Below are 25,613 nucleotides of genomic sequence, written 5' to 3'. Positions count from 1 at the left end.
TATATGTTCTCAGAGAGTAACAATTTGGGATACTGAAAAAATTGTCTACAGAGTACTTGAGCAAATGAGTGTTACCAAGGAAATTATTTTTTTCAGCTGGGATACAGGATCTGAATTGCCTAGACATAGTAAGGCCTTGTTAAGCTTGTTTCTGGTGGCTGCTAAAAAAGTATCTACTAGAAAAATGGAAACCAAAATTTAAACCAACTATACTTGAAGTAGTGAAAATTGTAACAAAGATAAATGAACAGGAAGTGGAATCCTAAGCAAATGGTAGGAATAAATTACATAGAAAAAATTGCAAATTGTGGGAATGGTACATGCAGAAAAATGTTTTGGAGGTGAAGTAGTGTGTAAGAGAAGGCAGGAATTGAACAATTTATGTAATGTTGCTTTGATTATATGATGTATAACAATATATGTGATGTATAATGTTTTTAAGTACGAACTTGTTAATATGGTTTGAGTATATTTATATTAATATAAGTTTGACTGTGTCACAAGTGATAATTCAATAAAGTTTTTTTTTAAAAAAGAACTACTTGGCTAAGTTTACTTTCTTTTCTCATAAAGACCCTAAATATGCTAAAAAGGCAGGAAGATGGCTAGGAAAAGATTTCAGGACACACCTACAATAAATTCCAAGCATGGGAAACATCCCCTTCCAGAAAAATCAACCTATTTTCTGCCTCACACCCTGCTCCTGTCAAAAAGACTAACCTAGGAAGCACATTACGTTAGACAAGTGGGAGCCTTTCTATCATTCAACAAAGCTACAAAATGATTTGGAAGGAAATTCTAGCCTTCAGAGGCTTTCATCTCCCACCTTCCAAACAAGTGCATCTTCAGCCTCCTATTTTGCAGGTTCTCCTTGACCAATGTACCAATGAATCTGTACTACCACAACATCTAGGAAAAGGCTTTTATTCCAGACTTCTCTTGGTACTCATAAAATAAGGATATTTGACACCCATTCCAGACTTGCTCACCTCAATAACTTTCTGCTGGTACCTTCTTTCAAAATATTTTCCATTTAAATTCTTCTTTCCTTCATCTTATCCCAGGCTTTTCTGGTATCCTTCAATCTGACAGATGTCTACCATCACATTCTCATTCACCCTTCTTACCAAAAGGTCCACATGTTCTTGGCTTGTTCATGATACTTTCAGTTCTCTGCAACTGTTTTTACAAACTCTTTTCCTCCATCTATCACATTTTGCAGGACACAGAGTATTCAGATATTCCCATACCTCAATGACCTTCTTATCCAGGCAGCTTCACAGGAAGCCCTGTTAAGGTATCTCAACTTCAGTATTTCTCTTCTTCAGGGCTGCACTTCATGATCAGTCTAAAAGGTCTGCATTTTTCCCTATCCAGGATCTAGTCTTTCTGGTTTGCAGGCTGGATACAATTCCTATGCTAGCCTTTCTCCCACAAGAGAAAGTGCATATTCCCTCCATTTATTTTCAGTCACGCCTTCCTCTTCAATCTTGTCCATTGAGGGAAATTCTAAGGGCTCAGGAGTTCATATGAGCTTCCATCCCCATGATTCTCTTTGTTAAATATGACATGATTAAAATCCAGTGGGACCTAAAGTGTCTCTGGTCTCAACACTGAAAACTCAGATTTCACTGTTGCCTTTTCAAAAAGAGAGTCACTTTGGTGGATCTCTCAGGTGTACCTGAATACAGGACTACCATTCAATCAACTGTTCCCACTCAGGCACTGCACAAAGATACGTCAGATCTAGTGTGGGCTGCATGGATAGGCTGCTTAGCATTCAGGGCTAGAAAACCCTCAAACAAAGTAAGGAACATAGTGTGAAAGAAACTTGAGCATTCATTCAGGCTCTACAAGTATTTTCTCACTTGTGGAATCCATGACCCCTCAGGATTTCCACAGACATCACAACAGTCACATGGTATATAAAACAGAGGGGGACAAAGTCCTGCCAACTATACAGACCGGTTCTTCCGGCTATAAAAACAAACCTATCCTGACAAGTAGTTTAGGTTCCTTTCCTGGACAATGTTCTTGTTGCTTCATTAAGCATGTCCCTGGAAAGCCCCATGAATGGATGTTGACCAGGGAGTTCTTCCTGAACATAGTTCACAAGTAAGATATTCCTCAGATAAGACCTATTTGTATGCACTTCCAACAAACAGCTCAGCCTGTTTTGCTTCAGGATTCCTTCTCTACAGGCCTAGTGGATGGGCACCGTGTCTTTTTTTCATGAGAAGGGAAGTTCCATTATGCCTTCCCTTCACTTTCCTAATCCATGAGGTTCTGTTAAGATCCAAAAGGACAGACCAAAAGTGTTGCTTGTTACTCCCTTTTGACCGAAACAGCATCGATTCCCCATTCTTTGTCATCTTTCCATGGGTCATCATCACAAGGTGCCCCACAGAGTGGACTTACACAGACGAAGGTGTCTCTGCTTCATCCCAACTTGCTAGCTCTCAACCTGACATTGTATATGATAGAATTCTAAGCCCTTTCAGACTCTAATTTTCTGAGCACATGTTCCAGGTTCTTCAGGAGGATAGGAACCTACTAGTAGAAGATATTGTATATCAAAAGAAGAAGAAATCTTTCCAGGAATCCTCAGGTGTCAGGAGGGTTTCTTCTGTGCTTCAGCACCATGTAAGTGACCCTGCTGTGGCCAGACCTTGTTCCTTGATCCTCATCACTGTCTCTTGAGCTCCCAAGTGTAGTTTCTTGGGAAGCTGCTAAGGACTAGGAGTTTGACATGTCCTCTGCAGATATAGAGTTGTCCTTTCCAGGCAAGGGAGAACCACTCTTTTTGTCAAATTCAGAGTGGATAATGTCTTACCACATAAGCAGGCTAAGGTACTTCATTCCCAGGTAAGTGACCCTGCTATGAGTTGGTTTTCTTCTGGGGGGTGTGACTAGGAAAGAAAACAAAAACTTAAACATATGACTTCACTTGTTTCTCTAACTGTAGACAGGGAAGGCTTACTATATTTTGCTAAATGTTTATTTCAAGCATGTAATGTTTTAAATAATGTTTCTTCATTAAGCTCTAAATGATTCAGTCAAAACAGCCGCAACCTTCTTCAGGAAATTCTTCTCAAGCTGATGATTCTAATACTGAAGAAAATGTTACTTCAAGTTTGATCCAGAAGAGTTATCTTGTTCTGAAACTGTAGCAAGTCAAAACAATTATTTTAATAGGTACAGAATTAAATCCCAGTATTCCAGTGGAAGTATTATGATTTGTTGTAACTGGATTTTCCTCAGCCTTCAGCTGTTTCTCCAGTTTTATATTACATGCTTGAAATAAACATGTTTTCTTAACAGCCTGCAGTACACCTGACAGTCAACATCTTGCTCCTAAAAAATGGTTAGGCTATACAAAGAACCTGAAACACATACATATCTTTTTTTTTCCTTGTCATAAATCAGATTCAGCTGTTATTTCCTTATCAAAGCCATCTGCTATAAGACATATTGTTAATACTAACCCCATTCCTTTTGACAAGGACAGGAAAGCTTTTGATGGATTAAAGTTTATTCTTCTGACTCATTTATTTAAAGAATTTTAAACGTTAGGTTCATATATTAAAATTTTATTGACTTTTGAGAACATGAGAAAGTTAACTGTTAACCTTCCTTTTTCAGCAGTTAAAGCATTTCTAAATTCATTAACAGTTTCTGCCATCCCAAGTAGTCAAATGCTCATTAAAGAGTTAATATGATTCTGCTGGTGCTGTATCACAACTGATGCTAGTGGATTAGTTATGAGAAGGTTTACTTGGTTATTATGTTCTCAAAACCTACCAGAAGTTGTTAAAGCTGAAATTTTAAATTTGACAAAGGCATGTTGTTTTGCTTTTTCCTATTCAGGATCTTTTTACAAGAAACAAAACTAGCAGGTCTCAGCAAGTTACAAACAACATTTTTAAAACTGTGGCAAGGAGACCCAGGAAAGAAGGGGGCTCACAGAACCAAGGACAGTCCAAAAAGTCAGAATGACTACTTACCTCTTCAAGTCATCTCCCCAAAACACACACACACAGACACCCCCCCCCCCCCACACACACACACACCTCAGATTAGACGGGGAAAGGATTTTATTTAAGGATATTTATTCTGCAAAAGAAAGAAGGAACCTAGAGACCAGTCCTAGTCCTCTCCTTTCTCAAACTCTGTGTGAGATTCCCAAAGTTCAGGATGTTTATCCCTTCAAAGTCTGTTACCTCTCATTCCTCCTTTCATTTCTATGGTAACATTAGACTTAGAACATACTGATCATCACATTCCAATTTGCACAGAATTCAGGTATTTTTTTTTAAGAATTTCTCTATTTGGTGTGCATTATCAGTTCTCTCTTACCATTTGGTTTGTCTACTGCACCAATGGTATTTACAAAGGGTCTGGCTCCAGTAATTGCTTATTGCATGCTTCAAGCCATTCACATCTTTCCATATCTACATGATTGTCTTGTAATTGCACACTCTCTCTCCAAGTGTCAGGATTTTCTGACTATCAAGGAATTCCTTGTCAGTCTGGGATTCCAGGTGAACTTACATAAATCATCTCTCATTCATTCATACAGAGTAGTTTTACTGGGAAATCTTCTAGATACATCCCTACTTTTGTTTGGACAAAGAAGAGCTGTACAAAGAAAAGTTTCTGATATTTCCAGCCAGTCCCTGACATCTGCCAGTGAGTTTCTTGGGATTCTGTGATTTATAACCTTTACGATTGTCATGATTCCCTAGGCCAGACTTCACATGGAAAAAAATCAGTGATATCCAAGCTCAGTCTGGTACCAACATTAGTTTGTCACAACAGATAACTCAGTCTTGGACTTTCAAGATGGCTGCACACTGGTTAACAGCTTACTTTCAGCTTTCACAGTGTAAAAACAGAAGCTAAAAAAGGAAGCCTACAAGCTGTTTTTCACATCTGGGAAGAAAATAGAGAAAGAAAAGAACACACAGAAATTTAAGTGGGAACACAGGCTATAACATGCAGTTTGGCATGGGTAACCTTAATTTTAGATTACATTAGTGAAATGAGCACAGCAGTCAATTTGGGGCAAATGTTCTTATCAGGAGGGTTAAGTTTCATTTGTTGTAAATTAAAAATCTATATAGATTTGTATGTTTGTTCTAATAGGGGTTGACGATGTTCTGAAAATGTATTTATTTTGTTAGGGATTTTACTAAAGCAAATAGTCTTGAAAATGTGATATAGGTTCAAATGGAAGTGAGAAGAAACAGTGTATAAAATATCACACTGCCAAGTTTTAGTGTGTGCACATGAGAAAATAGTTGGAAGTACACATTCAAAAAATCTATCATGTGGAATAAGTGAGAACAGCATTTCTTAACATAATGGCTACACTTTCCATAGTATCTTGAAATGACAATGATGTTACAAGTATAGACAAAAAGGGAGAGTATTGATGAATTATATTAATAAATTCATAGTGCAAAAAGAAATTCAGCAGGAGACACATTTGGAACGAAATGCGCATGTGAATTTGACAAAGAAAGAATTTCAGGATGGATATTCAGCAGAATATCGGTGACAAAGAAAAGGGGGAATAATTATACTGATTGCTTGAATGGCTCCAATAGTGGTAGAAAAGGAAAAAGACAATAATGGTAGATTTGTGGTAATAAGGTACTATTGGCAAGGGAGGAAGATTATGATGGCATTTGTTTATATTCCACCAAAGCTGCTGTTATGGATCTTAAGAAACTTTTGGGAGACATAATCAATTTTCAGCAGGGAATATTACTTATAAGTGGAACTGTAATTGCAGTAGTGAGGATGCATTTGTGGGATCTGGAAGAGGAAGTACAATAAAAGTGGGTAGAATTCTGAAGAAATGTATGAAAATATTTATTATGGAAGACATGAATTCAGTAGTAGGAACTCTGACAGAACTTATATATTATTCACCAAGGTACATTAACTGGGCTAGAATGGACAGAAGTTATATTTCACAGGAATATGCGCATTTAATTAAAAGCTTCAAGACGCATCCATTAACTGTTTAAGATCATGTACTGATAAAAACTAAGAATAAAAATGCAGGGTAATGAAATAAAAATGAGACACTGGTACTTTCCCACCTACCTGTTAAAAAGGGAGAAATTCAATGAATGGGTAATGGAAATTATGCAAGAGATATTAGGGAAGATTTCTTCAGAAGGGATAGCTAGCAAGCAGAATAAAATGTAAATAGAATTAAAAAATATAATAGAAATAAAAGCGAAAGAGATATGGTTAAGAAGTAATATGAATTATGTAGAAGGGCTGAAAAAGGTTAGAATCTCACCGAATAAAAAGCTGAGCAATTGCAGAGTGCTAGAGAAAGATGCTGTTAAACAACTGTTTTTTATAACAACTCCAGAATACAAAATCTTATAGCACATTGATTTAGGCAACAGAAAGTAGAAAGGATTGTCCCCAAACTTAGGGAGCATGTGGAAAGAAAAATAACCAGTGATCCTATAGAGATATTAGAGATATTTCAGAAATTCTCTGAAAATTTATATAAAGCAAAGGAATGTAGAAAACAAGAAAGAGCACAAATGAAAATATTTATGGAAGACTTAATTATGCCAAGATTAGAGGAAGATGAGGCCCAACAACTAATAGTTAAGTTAGGAGAAGATGAGATAAAAATAGTTGAAAATCAGTTTTCAGGGGAAGTCTCTAGGAACAGATAGTATTCCTGTGGAAGTGTGGAAGTTAGGAAGGAAGGAATAAAGATCTGAAAGATTGGGTTTGTTAGTATTTTAAAGGGATAGGATGCCCAACATCTTGGAAGAAAGCTGTGGTGGCTGTATTACCCACAGAACTAGCTTCCTACAGATCCATTTCAATTTTAAGGCATGTTTATAAAGTGTTTATGTCTATACTAGCTGAAAGAATGACAGTGGTGTAGATATGGATCAGTGTGGTTTGTGGTGGGGAGGTAAACAACTGAAAACATTAACAGAACAGTGATGATCCAGAGGGAAGCAGAATGCAAGAAAACATTGCTGTTGTTGTGGGTCTTGATGCAGAGAAAGCATTCTACAGAGTAAGTTATCATGTTATGAGTAGGGCAATGGAAACATTTGCATTCCCTGATACAATAGTAAGGGTAATTAGGATGATATATGAAGGATAAGAGGCAAGTTTTAAAGTGGAAGGATTTCTCTCTAGTAAGTTGTGTTTGAACAGAGATATCTGTCTTAATTGTAGAGCCACTGGCAAATAAAATAAGGGATTCAGAAATTCAATAATATATTTACCATGGCAATCAAGAAAAGTTGACTTTATTTGCAGATGGTATTGTTTTATGCTTGATAAGAATAGAAAAGGACATCTCAGTGTTGTGGAACATTTTGAGAGAGTTTCAGGTCTTTTCAAGATAAAATTAATGAAGATAACACAGAGGCTGTAGCTGTAAACTCTGTACCCTCTCATAACTTGATTCAGCAATACCCATATTTATGGGGACATGTTAAAATGAAGTATTTAGAAGTATGGATTAAAGAGGCTTCTGTATGGTAACCAAGGGTATGTGGGAAGAGATTAAAAAAAAGGTAAAATACAACAGAGAAATTGTAAGCTTTTGTTTATAGATATGGATACTAAGATACATGCAGTGAAATGCTTTTACAGCTCAGACTTATGTAAAAACTGTGGGCATAATTAATAAAAAGTTGAAGGAATTTATTTGGGAGGAAAAGAGGGCAAGAGTTACATTAGAAAAGAGTTGATTCTCCCACTATAACAAAGTGGTTTAGGATTACCTCAGTTGAAATGATATTTTAGAGCTACACAGTTAAGGCTGATGTACATAATACAAGCAGAAGGTTATAATTCAAAGTGGAAAAGATAAGTGATGAAGTGGAGGGAATTCAAGAAATAAAGAGAGTGGGATTTTGGATGCAAATCCTTAAGGAGAATACAAACCATCTTACAGAATATTATATTTATAAAGTTGCAGAAAATATTCTAAGAGCTAAGTCAACATGGAGATGGAGAAAGGACATGTTTCCAGTAGGGATGACTGAAAGTAGGGGTAAAGAAAAATAGGCAGGAGGGGGCTGGGATTTACTGGAGAAAACTGACAAAGGGACCAAGGTTTTGTGAGTAAATAACTAGAGAGGGAAAGGAAATAGAATGGGATAAGGTCAGGAAGAAATTTGAACTGAATGTCAGAGACTGCCTTCCCAATCTAGGATTGATATCAGAGTATAGGGAAATAGAAAGGGATCGTGAAATCCTTAGAGAAAGACCTGCTCTGGTAGAATCAAATCTAGAGTAGAAGTTGCTATTAAAAAGAGAGTAATTTAGAAGGGCATATTAAATATTGCATGTCAGCTATATGAACCAATCAGAGGAGGTTAGAAAAGATTGGGAAGAGGGACTGGAACAGCAATTTACAATGAAATAATGGGAAGACAAGTATGTGACTATGTCCAAAAGGTTTCGGATTTTTGTTTGGAAATGTTTGCATAAATTTTTTTACACTCCAAGCAGACGTCGATGAATTTTTCCTCAGGTGGATACTAAATGTTATAGGTGTGATGGAGAAGAAAGAGTTGCAGGGAACATGTTTTTGGTAGTATAATGAGTGGGGAAATTTTAAAAATTCCCTACAGAGTACCCTGTCATAAATATCTGGTAGAGCTAACATCTGTAACTAAGGAAATGATTCTTTTGAGCTGGGATACAGGATCTAAATTGTCCAGGCATAGTAAGGTCTTAAGCAATTACTCGGAAATGGAAACCAAAATCTAAACCAACTGTACTGGAAGTACTGAATACAATAAAAAAGATAATAGAATAGGAATAGGAATGTTTAGAAAAGAGAAGGAGCAAATTGCATAGAAATAAATGGAATCTCTTAGAAAAATACATGTAGAATAATGTTAAGGAGGAAGAGTGATGTTTAAGAGAATGCAGGAATTAGGTAACCAATGTAATGTTGAAGTGAATGAAAATTGTTAAAATTTGTACTGTTTGAAAATAGCTGCAGGACAGTCCATTGGTCAGGTGACTCAGTCTAACCTGATGCCCATGGTGACAGAGCAAACTTTATAATTGCTGCTTGTCAGGGAACAAGCATGCACACTGCTGTGCATGCAGCCCCTGGATTTCACAGCATGAACATGAGTAAGCACATTACCGCTGATAATGCATCCACCTTCCAGCAGATGATGGTAATAAAGTGGAACAGTTTAAATTCTTTCCACCTGGTTGTGGAACAAGGTGCCAGACACCCAAATATCTGACCTGTCTGTTCAGTCTGACCATTGCCTGTTTCATTAAATGAATACTGGGGTGATATTGTAGAAAATAATTCATCCCTTTTTGCCACAAGGTCAAACCTGCGTTTGTGATTATTATTTTGTGTTAAAGTACATCCTTATTTCATGCTCAACTTCTCCACACATATTACAACTTCATTTTTCACTCTACAACACCTAGTTTTCCCTTTGCAGCCATATTGTGTGATTTGGATATGGTTCTTGGCTGCTAATGTATTACTAGGTGCTATTTGAAAAAGAAATCCTTTTGCATAGTAATTGTTATGATTTTATAGCTCTTAAGTTTTGTCTGTTTTAAGTTTACTGTCAGTTTTCCACACTTTCAAACCATCATTTGGAAATTTGAATTGCACATTCAGTAGATTATGTTCTTGACACAGCATCAGCTCTTACTTTCTTAAAAGTTTGCCTCTTATGTAATTGGTTCTTACGACATTGATAAATGTGTTTCTGATTAATGAAGAACATAGCTCCCATACTAGCAATCTTATGTCTCATATCTGGACTGTCACATATCCATTAGTAGTTTTCTTCACCCATTGGTTTCTGGAAAAAATAATTGTCTTACAAAGCCTGTATACCTGGTCTTATGGTATGCCTGTAATTTAGCTTTCCGCATTGCCTTTCATTTCTTTCCTTGTCATATAAAGCAAAAATGTTAAATGTTTTGATATTTTGCCTGCCCAAAATTACAAAATGGCATACTGGCCTGCCTTACCCATAGTGATATACAGCTCAAAAGTAAAATAAATAAATAAATAAGACACCAAGATACATTTTTCTAAAAGTGGATGGTAAAAGCAAATGCAGCAGGCAGATTAGCAGATGAAGATATAGAATAATAGGGCTCCCAGTTGAAATTTCAGTAAGCAAAATGCCAAGTGCTGATATGCCGAAAAAAAAAAAGACCAAAAACACAGGAGAAGAGCGAATCTTGAAGATCACTCTTCTCCTTAAAACCCTTTTTAGCAAGGGGGGGGGGGGGCAAGCCTCCACTGCACTCCTATATCCCCCAAACTTATACATACTATCTCCAAGATCGCCATATCTCAGAGAAACAGAAATATTCTGAGAAATGGCATCTTGGACTTACTATATGTAAGTACAGTCTTTTGGCTATTCATTATCTATATTTCAGGACTCCCTCTAATGGGTCCCAACATTTCAAATGGTTACCGAATAATACACCTGTTGTCTTCGTGAGTGAAAATTGGAAAAATGACTAATTCTACCTTTTTGAATACCATTCTGACACTGTGTTTGATCTTTCAGAGTCAAGTATGAAATTCCAGAAAGAGATGTTAATGGTGGAGCACCAACATAGACATTAGGCATTAGAGTACATGATGCAATAGAAAGACAGACGTTTTGCTTCCTTTGGGTTTCTTTTACTCCCAAGTGCCAAAACCTTCCTATTCCTGACTCTGACATACCCGAATCACTTCACTAAAAATGATAATAAAGGCGATATGCCAAATTGTTTGCTTGTTTCTTCGGGTCCAGAAAATAGGTGTTCTATGTTTTGCCTACTTCTGCTGAATTTTAGATGTGTGTCTACAATCTGATAAGACTGACATTGATTTCTGATCTGCAGTGATGCAGGAATAAAGAAGAGTTTTCACGCACAAAATGTAAGCTATGCAAGTTTCACCATGTGCATGCCCTGTAGCGTCATGTATGTGCTGTGAAACATGTACCCCTTTTAAGGAGCAGAGCATTTGGATTTAGTAACTGCTTACTGGGAGCAGAGTCTCAGATGCCAGTGAGCTGGAGCTCATTCTGCAGTGTTGGGATGACAAAAGGTGTGAGTATCACCATCCAAGAGTCAAGCAATGGTATGCATAATGCTATGCATCCTTCTTTCTCTCAGAATTCTCACTGCATTATGGGAAATTCCCTGAAACACAGGACACATGCGGTATTGTATTGTTTCATAATTACCTGGGGGGAGATGCCCAAACCACTGCTTGTGCTCTATGATTCAGTATCTGTATGAGCTGGGTCAGATAGATAGTTACATGCATGGAGGATTACTTCATAGAATGCCACTATCACCTTTGGGTGTATATTATATTAGCGAACACACTGAATTGTGAACGCTATATAATCAACCCACAATCCCAGAAAATCCAAAATGTCTAACACACAGATCAGCGATTTTTTTCCTAGGAAAAAAAATTGCTGATCCATAATAAAAAAAAAAAAAAAAAAATCCAAGCACAAAATAAAGTTGAGGGCTTTTCCCCTCCCATCCCCCTACTTAAATATACCAACTCCAAGATTGCACCACAGTGGAGGAAATGGCAAAGTCCTGAAAATGGCCTAGTGATTTTTTTCCCTAGGAAAAAAAATCGCTGTTCCGTGCTTTCAGAATTTTGCCATTTCACATAATGATGTTCGATGAAACATTTTTCTCGATTTAATGCAGTCGCTAAAATAACAGGAACCATCACCTTCTAGCTGTGTAAATTGTCAGTGCAGGCTACACAGTGTTTTGATGAACCATGATTTATGCTGTCTTTCTCATGGTGACTGCATACATTGTTTTATTGTGAAAATAAAGGTGGTTACAGTAACACTTCCTCTTTTATAATGTGCACCTCAACTTCAGGAAGTTTACCATTGATGTGCTAGTGTACCAGTGACCTTATTCTCACACTGTACAATCTCTTGTGTATGCTTATAGCTTGGTGCAAAGGCCTTTGCTTTTCTGTTGCACTATTGTCCTGTTTGGAACTGCTATTGTACAGACTGATTAATATGTGTCTCTCTATGTCCTGTTATAATATGTGTACATGTACCTTATACTGATGCTTTGTGTCTTACTGTCCACCTGTCCATGCCATCTTCAATGGCAGGGATCTGCATCCAAGGGCTGCAGAACTGATATGAGAGCTGATGCACAGTACATATGCAAATAAGCTGTACATTTTGACTGAGATAACCACTACATTTGGTAGACAGCTAGCCTATGTACCATATCTGGCTACAGCAACAATTACAGTGCAAGGGAAGAGGACCAGTAGCAGCAGAGAGATGGCTGCAGTACTTTGGGGACAATGCCTATGATGTCTAGCAACCCTTCTAAAATACACATTTATAAAATCAAATAACTGTTGTGGCAGGGACTCACTAGTGTCCTAACTGCACCACTGGGTACTAGTAGGTGCACATCTTATTGTGTCTAATGTATACAGCTGCAACTTCAGTAGAATCATATTAGGGCCATCTTTGCCACCCCAGGAGTGCTGGTCAATTGGATTGACAGACATATAAGACAGTAGGGGTCAGTAATGTCACAAACCTCTATAACCATCTGACATCAGTCAAAGACTATGAAATCTGTGTGTGCTACATATGAACTGTAGTTTACAGGAATGTATACTAATCCCAGTCCTTTTTGGTATCTTTATGAACAGCATTGTTCATTCCTTACAGTAGTGCTAACAGCAGTAGTCCATGAAACATTCAGCTACACCTTAAGAAGTACAGTGCTTTAATTAATAACTATTAGTCAGTAATTATTAAGTTATTACTTAGCAGTTACTACTAATTATTAAGTAATAATTATGTTATAGCTTAAGTGGCATTGTGTGCTTGCTGACACAAACTGCTGTTAGATGGTTAGGGTAGACATGGTGTATATCTTTAGCTTATTCTCTGAGCCCATTGTACAGTGTTACTTCAAAGGGGGCACACTGTTGCCCTGATGTGCACATTCATCACTTTCTTTCATATCACTTTAATGAATTTGCTTCATTAACAAGGTATGCTCAAAATACACATTTACCTTTGTCATGATTGGCCTCAGAATATCAGCTGGATCTGTAACCTGAATAGACCAAATACATTTGGTAGATGGTAGATGAGGAATCCCCCCTAAGCTTCTAGCAGCATTTTATAATAAGCTTATAATCTTAATCCTCAAAATGAATTACTGGACAGCTATGTCTTACTGTCCATTGCCTTTAGTGGTGAGCACAAGCATAGGTGGACAGCTTGCACAGCAGTGCATAGTAAGTAGTCATAAAGCACCTATTTGGATGCCTCATGACCCTCTCAGTTTTATGGGTGCACATTCCTCACTGCTGCTCACCTCTGGTGTTAAGATCCCCCCTTCACTAGTAACTCTAGATTAATGAGAAATCACGATTGCATACCTTGCTCTGTGGCATACTGTCTACATAAAGTAACTCCCTTCTGGGGCAAGTGCAGATAGCTTGCCCTGATAAGCAGTAATTTTCTTTTCATGCTTTAGAATACTTCTCCTAGGTATAACTGTGTAACATTCAGTTTTGTTCTGTAGCTTGTGATAAGCATATAGCTTTAATGAAAGATGCATTTATTAGATGGCTGCACTGGATAAAGCACTGGGAATCCTGTATGACACCAAATGTACATGCACAGAGATTCCTGGATTTTGTAAACACAAAGTCCCTGGACCAGATAGTCAATACACCAACCAGGGGTGCAGCCATACTGGATCTGGTCCTCACTAATATGGGAGACTGCTGCACACCCTTTACTGTAATGCCTTCCCTGGTAAGGTCAGAGCACAAAATGGTCTCCTTTGAAGTAAAAATAAAACCTGGGCCAACAGCTAAACCTGGAATATTCAGGAAATCTTCTAAGGCTAACCTCCTGCTATTAAGTGAAAACCTGGCAATATTTCAAGTCCCCATAAACCCTGAGAACACTTCTTTCTATACAGAGCTGTTCAAAGAAACTCTGTACAAGCATGTTAATAGCTGCATAGAGGCAGCTGTACCCACCAGGAAGAAGTACAGAACTAACTCAAAAAACAAGTCACCCTGGTGGAATCACAAAATCAGTCGGCTGTATAACAGGAGGAAGAACATCATGACAAAAATTAGGAGGTGCAGAACCCAGCAGGATAAAAGCACTCTCACCAAACTAAACCAACAACTCAAAGGAGAAAAAGTCTACCAAACCCAAATATGAGATAAGTTTGGCCTCTCAGGCCAAGGACACCCACATGACATTCTTCAGTTATGTCCGCAACCTCAAAGGCAATAAACAGTTGTGTGCAGAGCTCATTATAAATGGAGCCACCTGTACTGAGCCAGAAGATAAAGCAAATCTCCTGGCTGATAAATTCAGCTCCAACTTTGCCTCTCTCTCCCCATCAACCTTCCCTCAGGAAATGTCATCAAATATAACTCTCCCTACTATCACTAGGGAACAGGTCCTTAATGCTCTCTTGAAGACCAAGCACACTGCATCAATGGGCCCAGACAATATCCTAGGATGTCTTCTAAATAGCATGAAACATGACCTATCAGGGCCTCTGAAATTACTATTTAACTGTATCCTCCAAACAGGCTTCGTGCCTCATGAATGGCGAAAGGCAACAATCACCCCTCTGCACAGAGGTGGGCCATTTACAGACCCTGGAAACTACAGAACCATAAGTCTCACTAGTCTTATATGTAAAGCCATGGAAAGAATTATCATGAAGATGATCAGTAGCGATATAGTAAATCTCCAGACAGTGGACCCAACCCAGTTGGTTTTGTCAAGGGCAGATCATGCCTTCTCAACCTGGTGGACTTCTTTGAGAAGGTCACCAAAGCAATGGGTGAGGGCAAAATCACTCACACTCCCTACCTTGGCCTGGCCAAGGCATTTGATACAATAACCCACTCAGGTATTGTTGACAAACTCAAGAGGTTAGGTTCAAACCCATATGTCACCTGGTGGATAGCCAACTTGCTCACAGACAGGACCTACAAAGAGGCCAGTCACAAGTGGAGTTCCTCAGGGATCAGTCCTTGGACCATTCTTTTTTGGCATTTACTTCTCAGAAGTCAAGGGATCAGTCCTTGGACCATTCTTTTTTGGCATTTACTTCTCTGAAGTCTTGACCAATGAAAGTGGTCTCTGGCTGACTAAATTTGCATATGATTGCAAATTAGGAGTTGTCATTGAATCTCACATTGACACAAATGTTCTCCAGGAGGGCTGACACAGACAAATAACTGGTGTCAGAGTCATGAACTAAAACTAAATGCCAAGAAATGCATAATAGTATCCTTTGGTAAGTCATCCATTCCTGGTAACTATCATATTGACAACACAGCCCTTAGAGTTGACCCAGTAGTCAGGGACTTAGGGACACACATAGATAGTAATCTAGCCTTTGATCATCACTTGTCTACAGTGGTGAGGAAATCATTCTATGTTGTGCAACTTATAAATAGAGGTAGGGCATCTAAGTCCAAGGAAGTCATTGTTCCACTGTATTCAGCATTCATCAGGCCTGTCATTGAGTAAAGGGCTCCCTTTGGTGTTCACCTAACCAGGCACATGCAACAATTGGAACGTCCACAGAGATTCTTCACTAAAATAATGCAGGGCATAAGTAATATGCCTATGCATACTGCCTCAAGGCCCTATCCCTGTATTCTGTCTCCTACAGGCTTTTGAGGTGAGATCTATGCCTGGCATACAGGGCAGTGTCAGACCCCACTCTGATGGACTTCCTGCATATCCACAAAACAAACAGTACCGTAATTACCCATTCGAAAGACTAAACCTTGCTTGTGATATAAATAGGACCTGCTGGAGAGATAGGTATGTATCCCAAACACTACCCCATCTATGGAACAGACTCCCCATCCATGTGAAGCAGAGTTCCTCCCTAACCCAATTAAAGTGCAACTTGGATAATTGGATGGGAAACCAGAAATTCATCAGTGGTTTGGCACCTATGTCTCTAATAGACAGAGGTAACCTGTAAATGGTTCATCTCCCAGGCCCATGCTTACACTCATCAAGGGTATCAGAACTTGTCAGAGACTTGGGATGCATGGTTGGGCTTAAAAAAGCCCTTGTGGTCATTAGCCTAGTATAAACTATGAACCTATGAACCTAGGTAATAAGCTCTCTAAGTCTGTTTTAGGAAGAGCAATGCTGGTTCTGCCTAGCTGTGGAACAGTAGTTTGAGCCCTTGTTTTTGCAGGCATTGTAGGGGTCATGGGAGTTTTGCATTACTGTTTTCATATGTTTTGTGGATTAAACAAGGCATATGACCATGAGCTCCAAAATGTCTTGAAGGAAGTGCTACGGCAGTACAAGGTCTCAGGGCAGCTTTTGAATGCCATTTGGTCCCTATATTTGAGGAATGAAAGTTGTATTCCCATTCTTGGTGTTAAGTTGAATTTGTTGAAGAAGGGACTAGGACATTGCCCAGGATATGTCTTATCTCCCAGACTTTCAGTAATTTTCTTGGTATGATATCAAAACACAGCTAAGATTGTGTACATGTCCTAGCTGTGGATGTGAGGGATGCCACCTTTGTTGTTTGTAAATATTGTTTTCCTGTTCGCCTCAAGTAGCTGTCATCTCCAGCATAAACTGCAATGGTTCACTGCTTAATATGAAACAGATGGGATTTAAATCAGCACCTATAAGTAAGAGGTCATGGTTCTGTGTTGGAAAAGTATGGATTGCCTTCTGCAGATGCTGGAGGAGAACATCTATATTATAAGGATGAGCTTAAATATCTTAAGGTCTTGTTTCATGAGGGAAGTAGAGGGGATTTCAAGACTTTTGATGGGCTGAAAGCAGTGGCAGCAGTACTTTAGGTATTGGTAGCAGACTGGTGGTGAAGCAAGAGCTGAATCCTAGGATGAAACTCTCAGTTTGCTAGTTCATTTATGGCCCTATCTGCAAATATGATCATGAGTTTTAGGTAGTGGATGAGCGAATAAGATGTACAAGTGGAAAAAAATGAAGTTCCTTTGCAGTGCTCTGTCTGCAAAGGAGGAAGAGCTTGGCAATGTGGGATGATCTTGAAATATAACCAGAGCTTTTCTGTATAGATAGATATCAGCTGAGGTGGGGGATGTTTTGCGTACTTTGTTGAATGTCTCTAGTTGCCTCTTATTGGAAATATACTAGGCATATCTCACTTGGAAATGGCCCCAAGGGTTCACCAGTATTTCCTTGAGTTACAACTGCATACAGCTTCAGCCAGACAAAACAAACTGCATAAAGCTGGAACTTGTTGAATCCACTAAAAAGGGTTATTTTTTTGCAGGGTGGCAACCCCCCTTCATCCCCCACCACCCTTTTACTTAAACATACCAACTCCATGGCCACACAACTGCAGAAAAGCCCATACACAGCAAATAGCTGTTAGCATGCAGATAGAAACCATACCAGCAGTGTCTGTCTGAATCAGGAAGTTAAACGTTATGGAATGGAAATCGGTGAGTTTAAACCTCAGACATTTTACACATGGCATTGTACAAGGTGATGGGCCCTAGACAGAGCAGAACACATTGTTGGGATTACATCTCTCTCCTTGTTCGGGAATCCAATGGAATTAGGTAGGAGGAATCAGAGAATGTTTCTGGGTATAGAGAAATATTGTCTAAAATATTCATCTTGCTATGACACTACTCTTCACCAGGACAGGGAGCTTAGAAAACAAATTTATTAATGAATTAAGTAGTTTTGGTACTTACGTATTATCTCAACCAGATTTTCGTGGTTGCAGTAATACTCTTCCCGATGTGTTAATGGTACCAGTAATACATACCAAATGACACAGGCAATATTTTTTTTTTTACAAAACGCTTAGTTTAGGTAGGAATATCACTGTACCATTTGAGAAATTAATCTTTCAGTTAGGGTATGCCATTTACTGACACTACTGTCAACTTCTCAGTACCACCTGTTGTAATGCCTGTGCCCTGGCCCAGCAATCAAGGAGCCTCAATCCTCATCACTAACACCAGTGAGGGGCATCTCATATAGAAGGAAATGATAACAAATACACACAGTAAAGTGCAATTTCCCTTAAGAGCACACAGAGATCACAGTCAATCAGTGGCTGGTCGCTCCCTTGCTCTCCAGGTCCTCAATAAGACTCCCCACTGGCACAGCTTTAAGGTCCAGATCTTAGCCTAGTGGGCAAGCTAAATCCTCCAGCACCCTCTCTGTCCAACCAGTGCTTCGTGTCCCTGACCAAGTAGCTGACACACACACACACACACACACACACACACACACACACACACACACACACACACACACACACACACACACACACACACACACACACACACACACACACACACTTTGAGAAGAGTTTATACAACCACACAGACACTCATGGGGAAGACTGGCACAGGTTCTCCAGCTGTGCCCCTTTTTCCCAGACTATATAGTAGTACCAGCTGCCACCACCCACTAATATTTATCAGCTACTCAAAGGCCCTTAAAAGGGTGTCCAATTATTACTGTGTAATATTATTATCCAGTTGGTAGTATAGCCCATGGCTAAAGCTATTGGAGTGGCTTTGTACAATTTTAGCAAAGGCATGCAAGTACTCTAAAGAGCTTAAATTATCTCTACAAAAACAGCCACAGTTGAAAGGGTTTAAAAATATTTAATAACAAATAGTCAAAACACAAGACAATACTTTTTACTACAGAGTGCTAATCAGGAGGTCAGAGATTGCAGGGAAATACTTAAAATAATTCAGTAGTGCAGTTCTGACATCACAGAAAAACACTTCATCTAATATTTCTAGTTTCTAGCTATTTCTAAGAGAAAACACAAGTCTAGGATAAACTTGCATATAGAGCAAGACAGTGCTGGTGAGTTGGATGGTCAAGACAAAAATGCTTAATGCTCTCTGATTCTCTCTGTTTTTAAAATCACATTCCTGGTTCACATTACATCATTCTTCACACTTTCCTGGGTTCCCAGGCTAACAGAAACTACATTTACATTCTTCACCTCTGGGCAGAAACCAGAGCAATAAAGGACATTTATGCATGCAAATTCTGGCCATTAACTCTGGCCTTAAAACAATAGGCAGGATGCCTCACTCTAGACTTACTGACTCCAAGAGTTTTAACATCAAAGGGTCACAACACAAATTTACTTGGTCAGTAGAGTGCACTGTTGTTACATTTTTTTCAGTTCCATATGTAACACTATTTTTACCATTTAAGACAACAAACCTGTGGTTTACATTAATATTTACAGATGACAGCATTATCTCCAAAATTCTATCTGGCTAGGCTGGTAGCCTTCACCTATCTTCACCCAATCTTCACACCTGTCATCATCATGTAATAACACTACCACTAACTTTGGAAGTCTGTTCATACAGTTTCATACATTATAGTTTTTATAGTGCTTTAAGGTATGTTTTAAAGTTTAAGAAAAATAAATAAACAATTTCCCAAAAACATTTCCAGATCTCCGTTTTTTTAACTTTTGAAACTAATATCCTAACACATACAATAATCCTTTCTGCATTACGATAGCAGTCCAAACAAGCATTTCCAGGTCACAACGTTTTTCTATTCTGTAGTACGACAGCAATCCAACCAATTGTAAAGCACGCATTACAGGAATTCAGTTTTCACACTTGTTTACCCTAAGAAATTTAGGACAAACTAACTTGTACCCAGTAAAGACATAACATAAGAGAAAACATTAACTCCCACACTACCTTTTCAGGTCAACAAGCGTATTACCACAACCACGAAACTCTGATTGTGATAATACATTAAGTACCGTAGGTTTTTTTTTTTTAGTGAAATATTTTGCTTAGTGCAGCTGCCAGGAAATAAGTAAAATAATAAATGAATGTCAAGCACTGTGTATTTTTGTGAAACTGCTTTTGTCTGGGTAGTTCCAAATCTCTTATTGTCTCATACAAATCTACTGACATAAGCTAACATTCTGTTACAGGTGAAAGATAGGGCAATGGAAAGGAATATTTAGGAAGACATAAAAGTGGTGGTAGACCCCTAATTTAAATTCTGCACACTCTTTTCTGTATATTTAATGTTTTTAAAGTAACTACCCCTATTCATTTTCTTTTTGTGCTATATTTTTAGCACAAATTTTATTTGCCGACGCTCACAAAGAAGAATGGATTTGCACCACTTAATTATTAAAGTTGCTTTTTCTAATTAAATGTAAATGTTTGTTGTGTAAGTCATTTTTATTTTTGCTGTGTATTTTATATTCAGATATTAAACACTCTTAATTAAAAGATCAAGCAGTATGTTAAGGTATTCCTCATGGTTAAACAAATATTTGTAAATGCTGTCAGCAGAAGGAGCTAATTAATACATGATTGCTAAAAGCAGATGTTCCATCCGGAATTCTTGCTTGCCTAAGGGACTGCACTGATATTCTACACGGAGTAAAAGCAAGAAGAAAAAGAAGCTCTAAGTCATCTGGAAACTTTGAAAAAAGTCAGCTACAGGTGGTGGAATAAAGATAAATGTAATGTTATCCAAGGAAAGGGCTACTTAAATACGTTTACTTTAGCTTTTATCTTGGAGAAATCAGCTATTAAATAATTTTGTCTTCCTGTTTAATTTAGACTGCTAGGAAAAATACAATAGAAAGTAAATGTGTGTTAAATATTCTAACCAAAAGACATTTGCATTAGCTTTTATTTCTTAAAACATAAGCATAGATTGGATGGGGCAGCTGCCTGCAATCAAGGTGTCAGGAGTGTGTGATGAGGAGGTGCTTATCAGTCGATAGGGCATTAGCAACATTCAGTAAAGAATGCAGATAGTACAATTTTGGTCAAGATGGAAGAATATTTTTGTCTGTCTTTAAGTATACCTGTTTTAAAGTTTAGTCCTCAAGTATGGAAGGACCTCTTTTTTGACTCCTCAAGTTAAAAGTTGAGGGGGTGGTGCCTGGTCAGGAATTGGCACAGAAATAAGTAGCTACAGGTCTGACTAAACATATGTAGTCAGTGTTTAGAAATGAAACAAATTTAGAAAAATATAGACGGATAAAATTAATTAATAGCATCTGACCTTCTTTCCATGAGGATAGCACCCGTTCCCCAGTTATTATATTTTTGTTGTGCTTATCAGTTATGGAAAAATAAACTCATGGGAATGCTTATATAGTTTATTTTGAAAGCTGTAAGAGCCAAGAATTTACCCAAAGGAGTCAAGTTTAAAGTATTATATTTTCCCATCTGCATGAGCCAGTAACATTGTTGATGGAGTGAAGAAATCTTTCAGATTTATTGAATGCTTGCCTGAATGTTTGGGGTTATCAAAAAGTTGTAGAGAGTCATCAGGCAACCTATGCAGAATATTCTATTGGAATGGGATGTGTACAGATTGGTTCTCTGAGAGATCAACTGATGGATTGAACAGACTACCAAATTACATTAAAGCAAGCACTAGTTTATATGAACGCTTATTATGGGAACAACTGTTTTGATATATTGGCAGGCTAGAAGGGCATTAATGCCAGTACTTGTAATATATATATATATATATATATATATATATATATATATATATATATATATGCAAGAATTTTGTCTTTTGGTCATATCTTTTTGCATTCCATTTGTGCTGAATGAATTGTTGCATAATATTTAGCAAAACTATTAAATATCTAATGAGGAGAATGAAGAAACAGGGAAGCTATAGGATGATTTTAAGAATTAAATTTATTACATGCTTTTTTTCTTAATCTGATGCCAAAATATTTTGTGGTTTTTGGTCATTTCTTGTCAGCACCTGATTTGCTGATGTTAGTAGCATTTCTGTCCAGGTGCCGCCAAAATGAAAATCAGTACCTTTTGGTGGGTGCAAATCTTCATATCTCCCCATCCAGTGCAGGGACTTAATAAAATGTAATTTTCATTAAATAAAAAAACTCTTGGGACAGTTTGGGGCCTAATTGGTTATACAGCATGCACAGTCAACTTACTTAATTTTCTAGCTCTTTAATGTGATTATTTTGATGTAACACATTTAAGGCAAAGTGCCATATTCTGTTAAACCTAATGCATACTGTACAGTTTGCATGGTTCATATTTTATCATGTACATTCTGGAAAATGAGACATTAGTCCATTCAGACGGGTTCTTGTCTTGTAACTGTTTCTTTAGGCTTATTCATAAATTGATTGAATTACTATATGACATATGCCTTCTGGCTGTAAGTAGGATTTTGTTAGCTCAAATGCATATAATGAACACTAGTTCATGCTGTAAGCTATAAAAGTTATTAGATAGAAAATGATATAACAATAAAAGAAGCCTAACCATCTTTAATATAGAGCCTTTTCTTTTCCCTTTCATGTATGCTCTTTTCAGTCATTCTTAAATTCTTCAATAACTTGTTGTATCTTTCGGCTTTTCCCAGTTAGGGGTCACCACAACAGAACTCCAGTCCGCTAATGATTGGCAGTAGATTTTTACATACCAAGTTGCCAGTCCTGACACACAACCTTCAACGAAGGTACGCCCATTCACGCATGTCTCCACACAGAAGACGCATTAGCTGAGAATCGAACAGGACAACGTCTTACTGTGAGGTGACAACACTACCGCAGCACCACCACTGCAGTTACCACCACCACCGCAGTTACTACTTTATTCTATTCAGAGTTGGGAGGGTGCTGCAACCTATTGTGGTAACTGATACCAGCCGATTACAGGACACACACACAAACACACAACTTCAGGATGTTTAGGGGATCACTGATTTGTTTACAAACAAAATGTCTTTAGGAAGTGAGAGGAAACAGAGCATCCCAAAAAGTACATGGAGACAGAGAGAGGATTTGAAAGCTATAGCAGGTATCATAGACAGGAAATAAACTAGAGAAGTAGATGTTGTAAGGTAGGAGTGCTAACTCCTGCACCACTGTGCTATCCTGTACATGGCATTTGATAGGTATAATTACTGAAATATCTTCATGGTGGAGCCATGCTAAGTTAGTTGTGTAAAACCACCATCCCTGTCATTACTACTGCAATAGAAATATGTCATTCTTTCACATCCTATACTTTAGTCATACACAGACTAGTCCTTCGGTTTAATTGGGTGCAAATCCTAGGTTATAACCACCCACATCTTGCAACAGTACTGTACACCTACCATGAAAAAACTCTTTCAGTCCCAGGTAGTGATCTTATCTGAACATTTCCCTAGTCTTAACCTTATTAACTTTACTTTTTTCTAGGTGATTTCTCAATGATTGCAAGTATTTCATGTCTGTTTACTGATTAATTGAAAGCTCAGGAAGGAAATAGGTTACTGGATTTTGTTTGTTTGAATCTATTATGATCATCCACCACCAAAATGCTATTTTTTTCTGTACTTAAAGCAGCTGCTTCCCATTTCCATTATTTCCTGAAATACTTGCAAGATCTCATAATCAAAAGTTTTATTTCTTTTACCTCTGTATTTGATGCATACGTGTTATAAAATACACGTTTTTGACACTCTTTGTTACTACCATCAGGACCCACAATGGGCTGACTTCATTGGACATATCTCACTTCCTTAGCAACATTGCCAGAAAGCATCCACGCTCCCTTTCTTCCAACATGGGAAGTGGTTTCCCCAGTCTCCACTGGAGAAATGCAACTTGCCTGTGTGTTCTTTGAGCACCCCCAAACTTTTTCTCCCCTCTCAAGAGAGCTGAGCAAAATACACCCTTTCATTCCTCAACATCCCCACCTGGCAGCCTGGCTCCTCCAGTATTGAGGGACAATATCTGAATGCCAAATGCCTACATTTCAGTGTTGGTTCCATAACTCTGTACCAAAGAGCCAGGATATAAATACAATTTTCTACAGAAATCTACTTTTTTCATTTTTAAATATGAAATATGTGGAAGTATCAGCCTCATAAGTCTGTATATTGTATAAAAATAATGTTACTTTGCATTAAGGAAGGTATAATTATTGGTAGGCATATCAGATTTTTTTTAATTTCTTAACTTATTTACATGGTATATTTTTAATGATAATGTAAAATGTCTAGTATTCAAAGATGTAATGTTGCTTCTATGTCTAATATATTTAAATACAGTGCTTCCAAACAATGTTTACAGAGGACTGCTGCACTTTAAATACACATAGGGTGAACAGAAAGAAATTAATAACATGCCTCATTTTTCCTGAAAAACGTGTTTTGCTCATCATCAAAATAATCTGTACAACTTAAGATAATTACTATACACACATAGTTAGTTCTTGATTTGTTGTGTTAATTGTACTGTGTTTTAGTACTAGCAAATTAATAGAATACTAGCCAATTAATTTGTTTGCAAGGTATTGTTGGAAGGAATACACACTCCTACCTGAGTTTTAATATTTGGAAATATGTTTTTTTAATTTGGCAGAAAATGCTTGACTACCTCAAAGACAAAAAAGATGTGGGCTTCTTTCAGAGTCTTGCTGGTCTCATGCAGTCTTGCAGGTAAGGACTGGTTGCTTTTAGGGATGGAACTGTTAAAAATGCCACTGGTATTGTAAATGCTAGATATGTAATGTCTTCTGCCATTTACTGTAACACATTTGTATGTGGTTTAAAGAACTCTGCCTTGGCTTTTTGGTGGTTTAAACATAATTTACCACTGTCTTCTGTATATACACCTTGCTAGATTGAATCATTTTTGGATAATGTTTTTTAGCAAAATGAAAGCGGAGTAAATTAACACAGTAAATCAGGAACAGAACTCTTGATTCTGAATTGTTATATTTGCCTACCTATTCATACAAAAAGAACAGAATCATCAGCTTATTAACTTAACTGTGATCATTTATGCCATAGCTTTTTTTAAGGAAATCACAGTATAATCCCAACACGTTGGTGTTAATATCCCAGTATACAAGAAGCAGAAGTAAATCAGTTTATTCTTTAGCAGTCATTCTACAGATGTTCATTCATTAATTTGTTTTTCCATATCACTTTCATCCTGCACAGAACTGCAGGAGAACAGGAACTGGAATGGATGTCAGTCCATAACAGGATGCTCCAAACACTCATTCACAACTGCATGTATGTGCAACTATGAATAATTTGGAAGTACACCATTTGACCCATAGTATGCCTTGAATGTTCTTACTTCACTAAGATGAGGAAGGACACCAGAGCATCCATGAAAACCTGATACTGACACAGGCATAATACAAAGTCTATGCACAGAAGACACCTTAGTGGAGGATTTAACCAGAGAATCAAATGCAGTCAAACAGATTTTAAGAGGATCCTACCTAGACTAGTGTCACCAGGCCCCACCCTGGTGCTAGGTCTCAGAAGGAGGGTCCTCATCCAAGCTGTGCAAAGTAAAGATAGGGAACTTTTGACCACTAGTGAATTGTTGCAAATTGTGAGGACATTTGTGAAAAACTTCTTAATCTAATCAATGCTTTTCTGTCAGGGTGTAGTGTCTAAACTATTTGATGGCCTGAAGTGAATTACTTTAGTTGAATTCACATAGGTGCCCAGAGTACTGTATATTGAAAATCT

General features: G+C 37.8%; 1 protein-coding gene across 1 annotated transcript in view; it reads left to right on the top strand.

The window, feature by feature from the left end:
• The window catches only part of RYR2 (ryanodine receptor 2), a 6,224,161-nt gene that overhangs the window by 4,872,398 nt on the left and 1,326,150 nt on the right, over positions 1-25,613 (top strand). The window contains exon 82 of the mRNA XM_044059048.1: positions 24,484-24,560. Within this exon, the coding sequence (XP_043914983.1) occupies positions 24,484-24,560 (77 nt within the window). The remainder of the gene's footprint in view (positions 1-24,483; positions 24,561-25,613) is intronic.

This window comes from Protopterus annectens, chromosome 1.part2 (genome assembly GCF_019279795.1).
Source record: "Protopterus annectens isolate FY-2018-M chromosome 1.part2, PAN1.0, whole genome shotgun sequence".
In the NCBI taxonomy this organism is placed as follows: domain Eukaryota; kingdom Metazoa; phylum Chordata; order Ceratodontiformes; family Protopteridae; genus Protopterus; species Protopterus annectens.
Note: the sequence above shows the minus strand (reverse complement) of the source record. Positions and strands in the feature narration are given on the sequence as shown.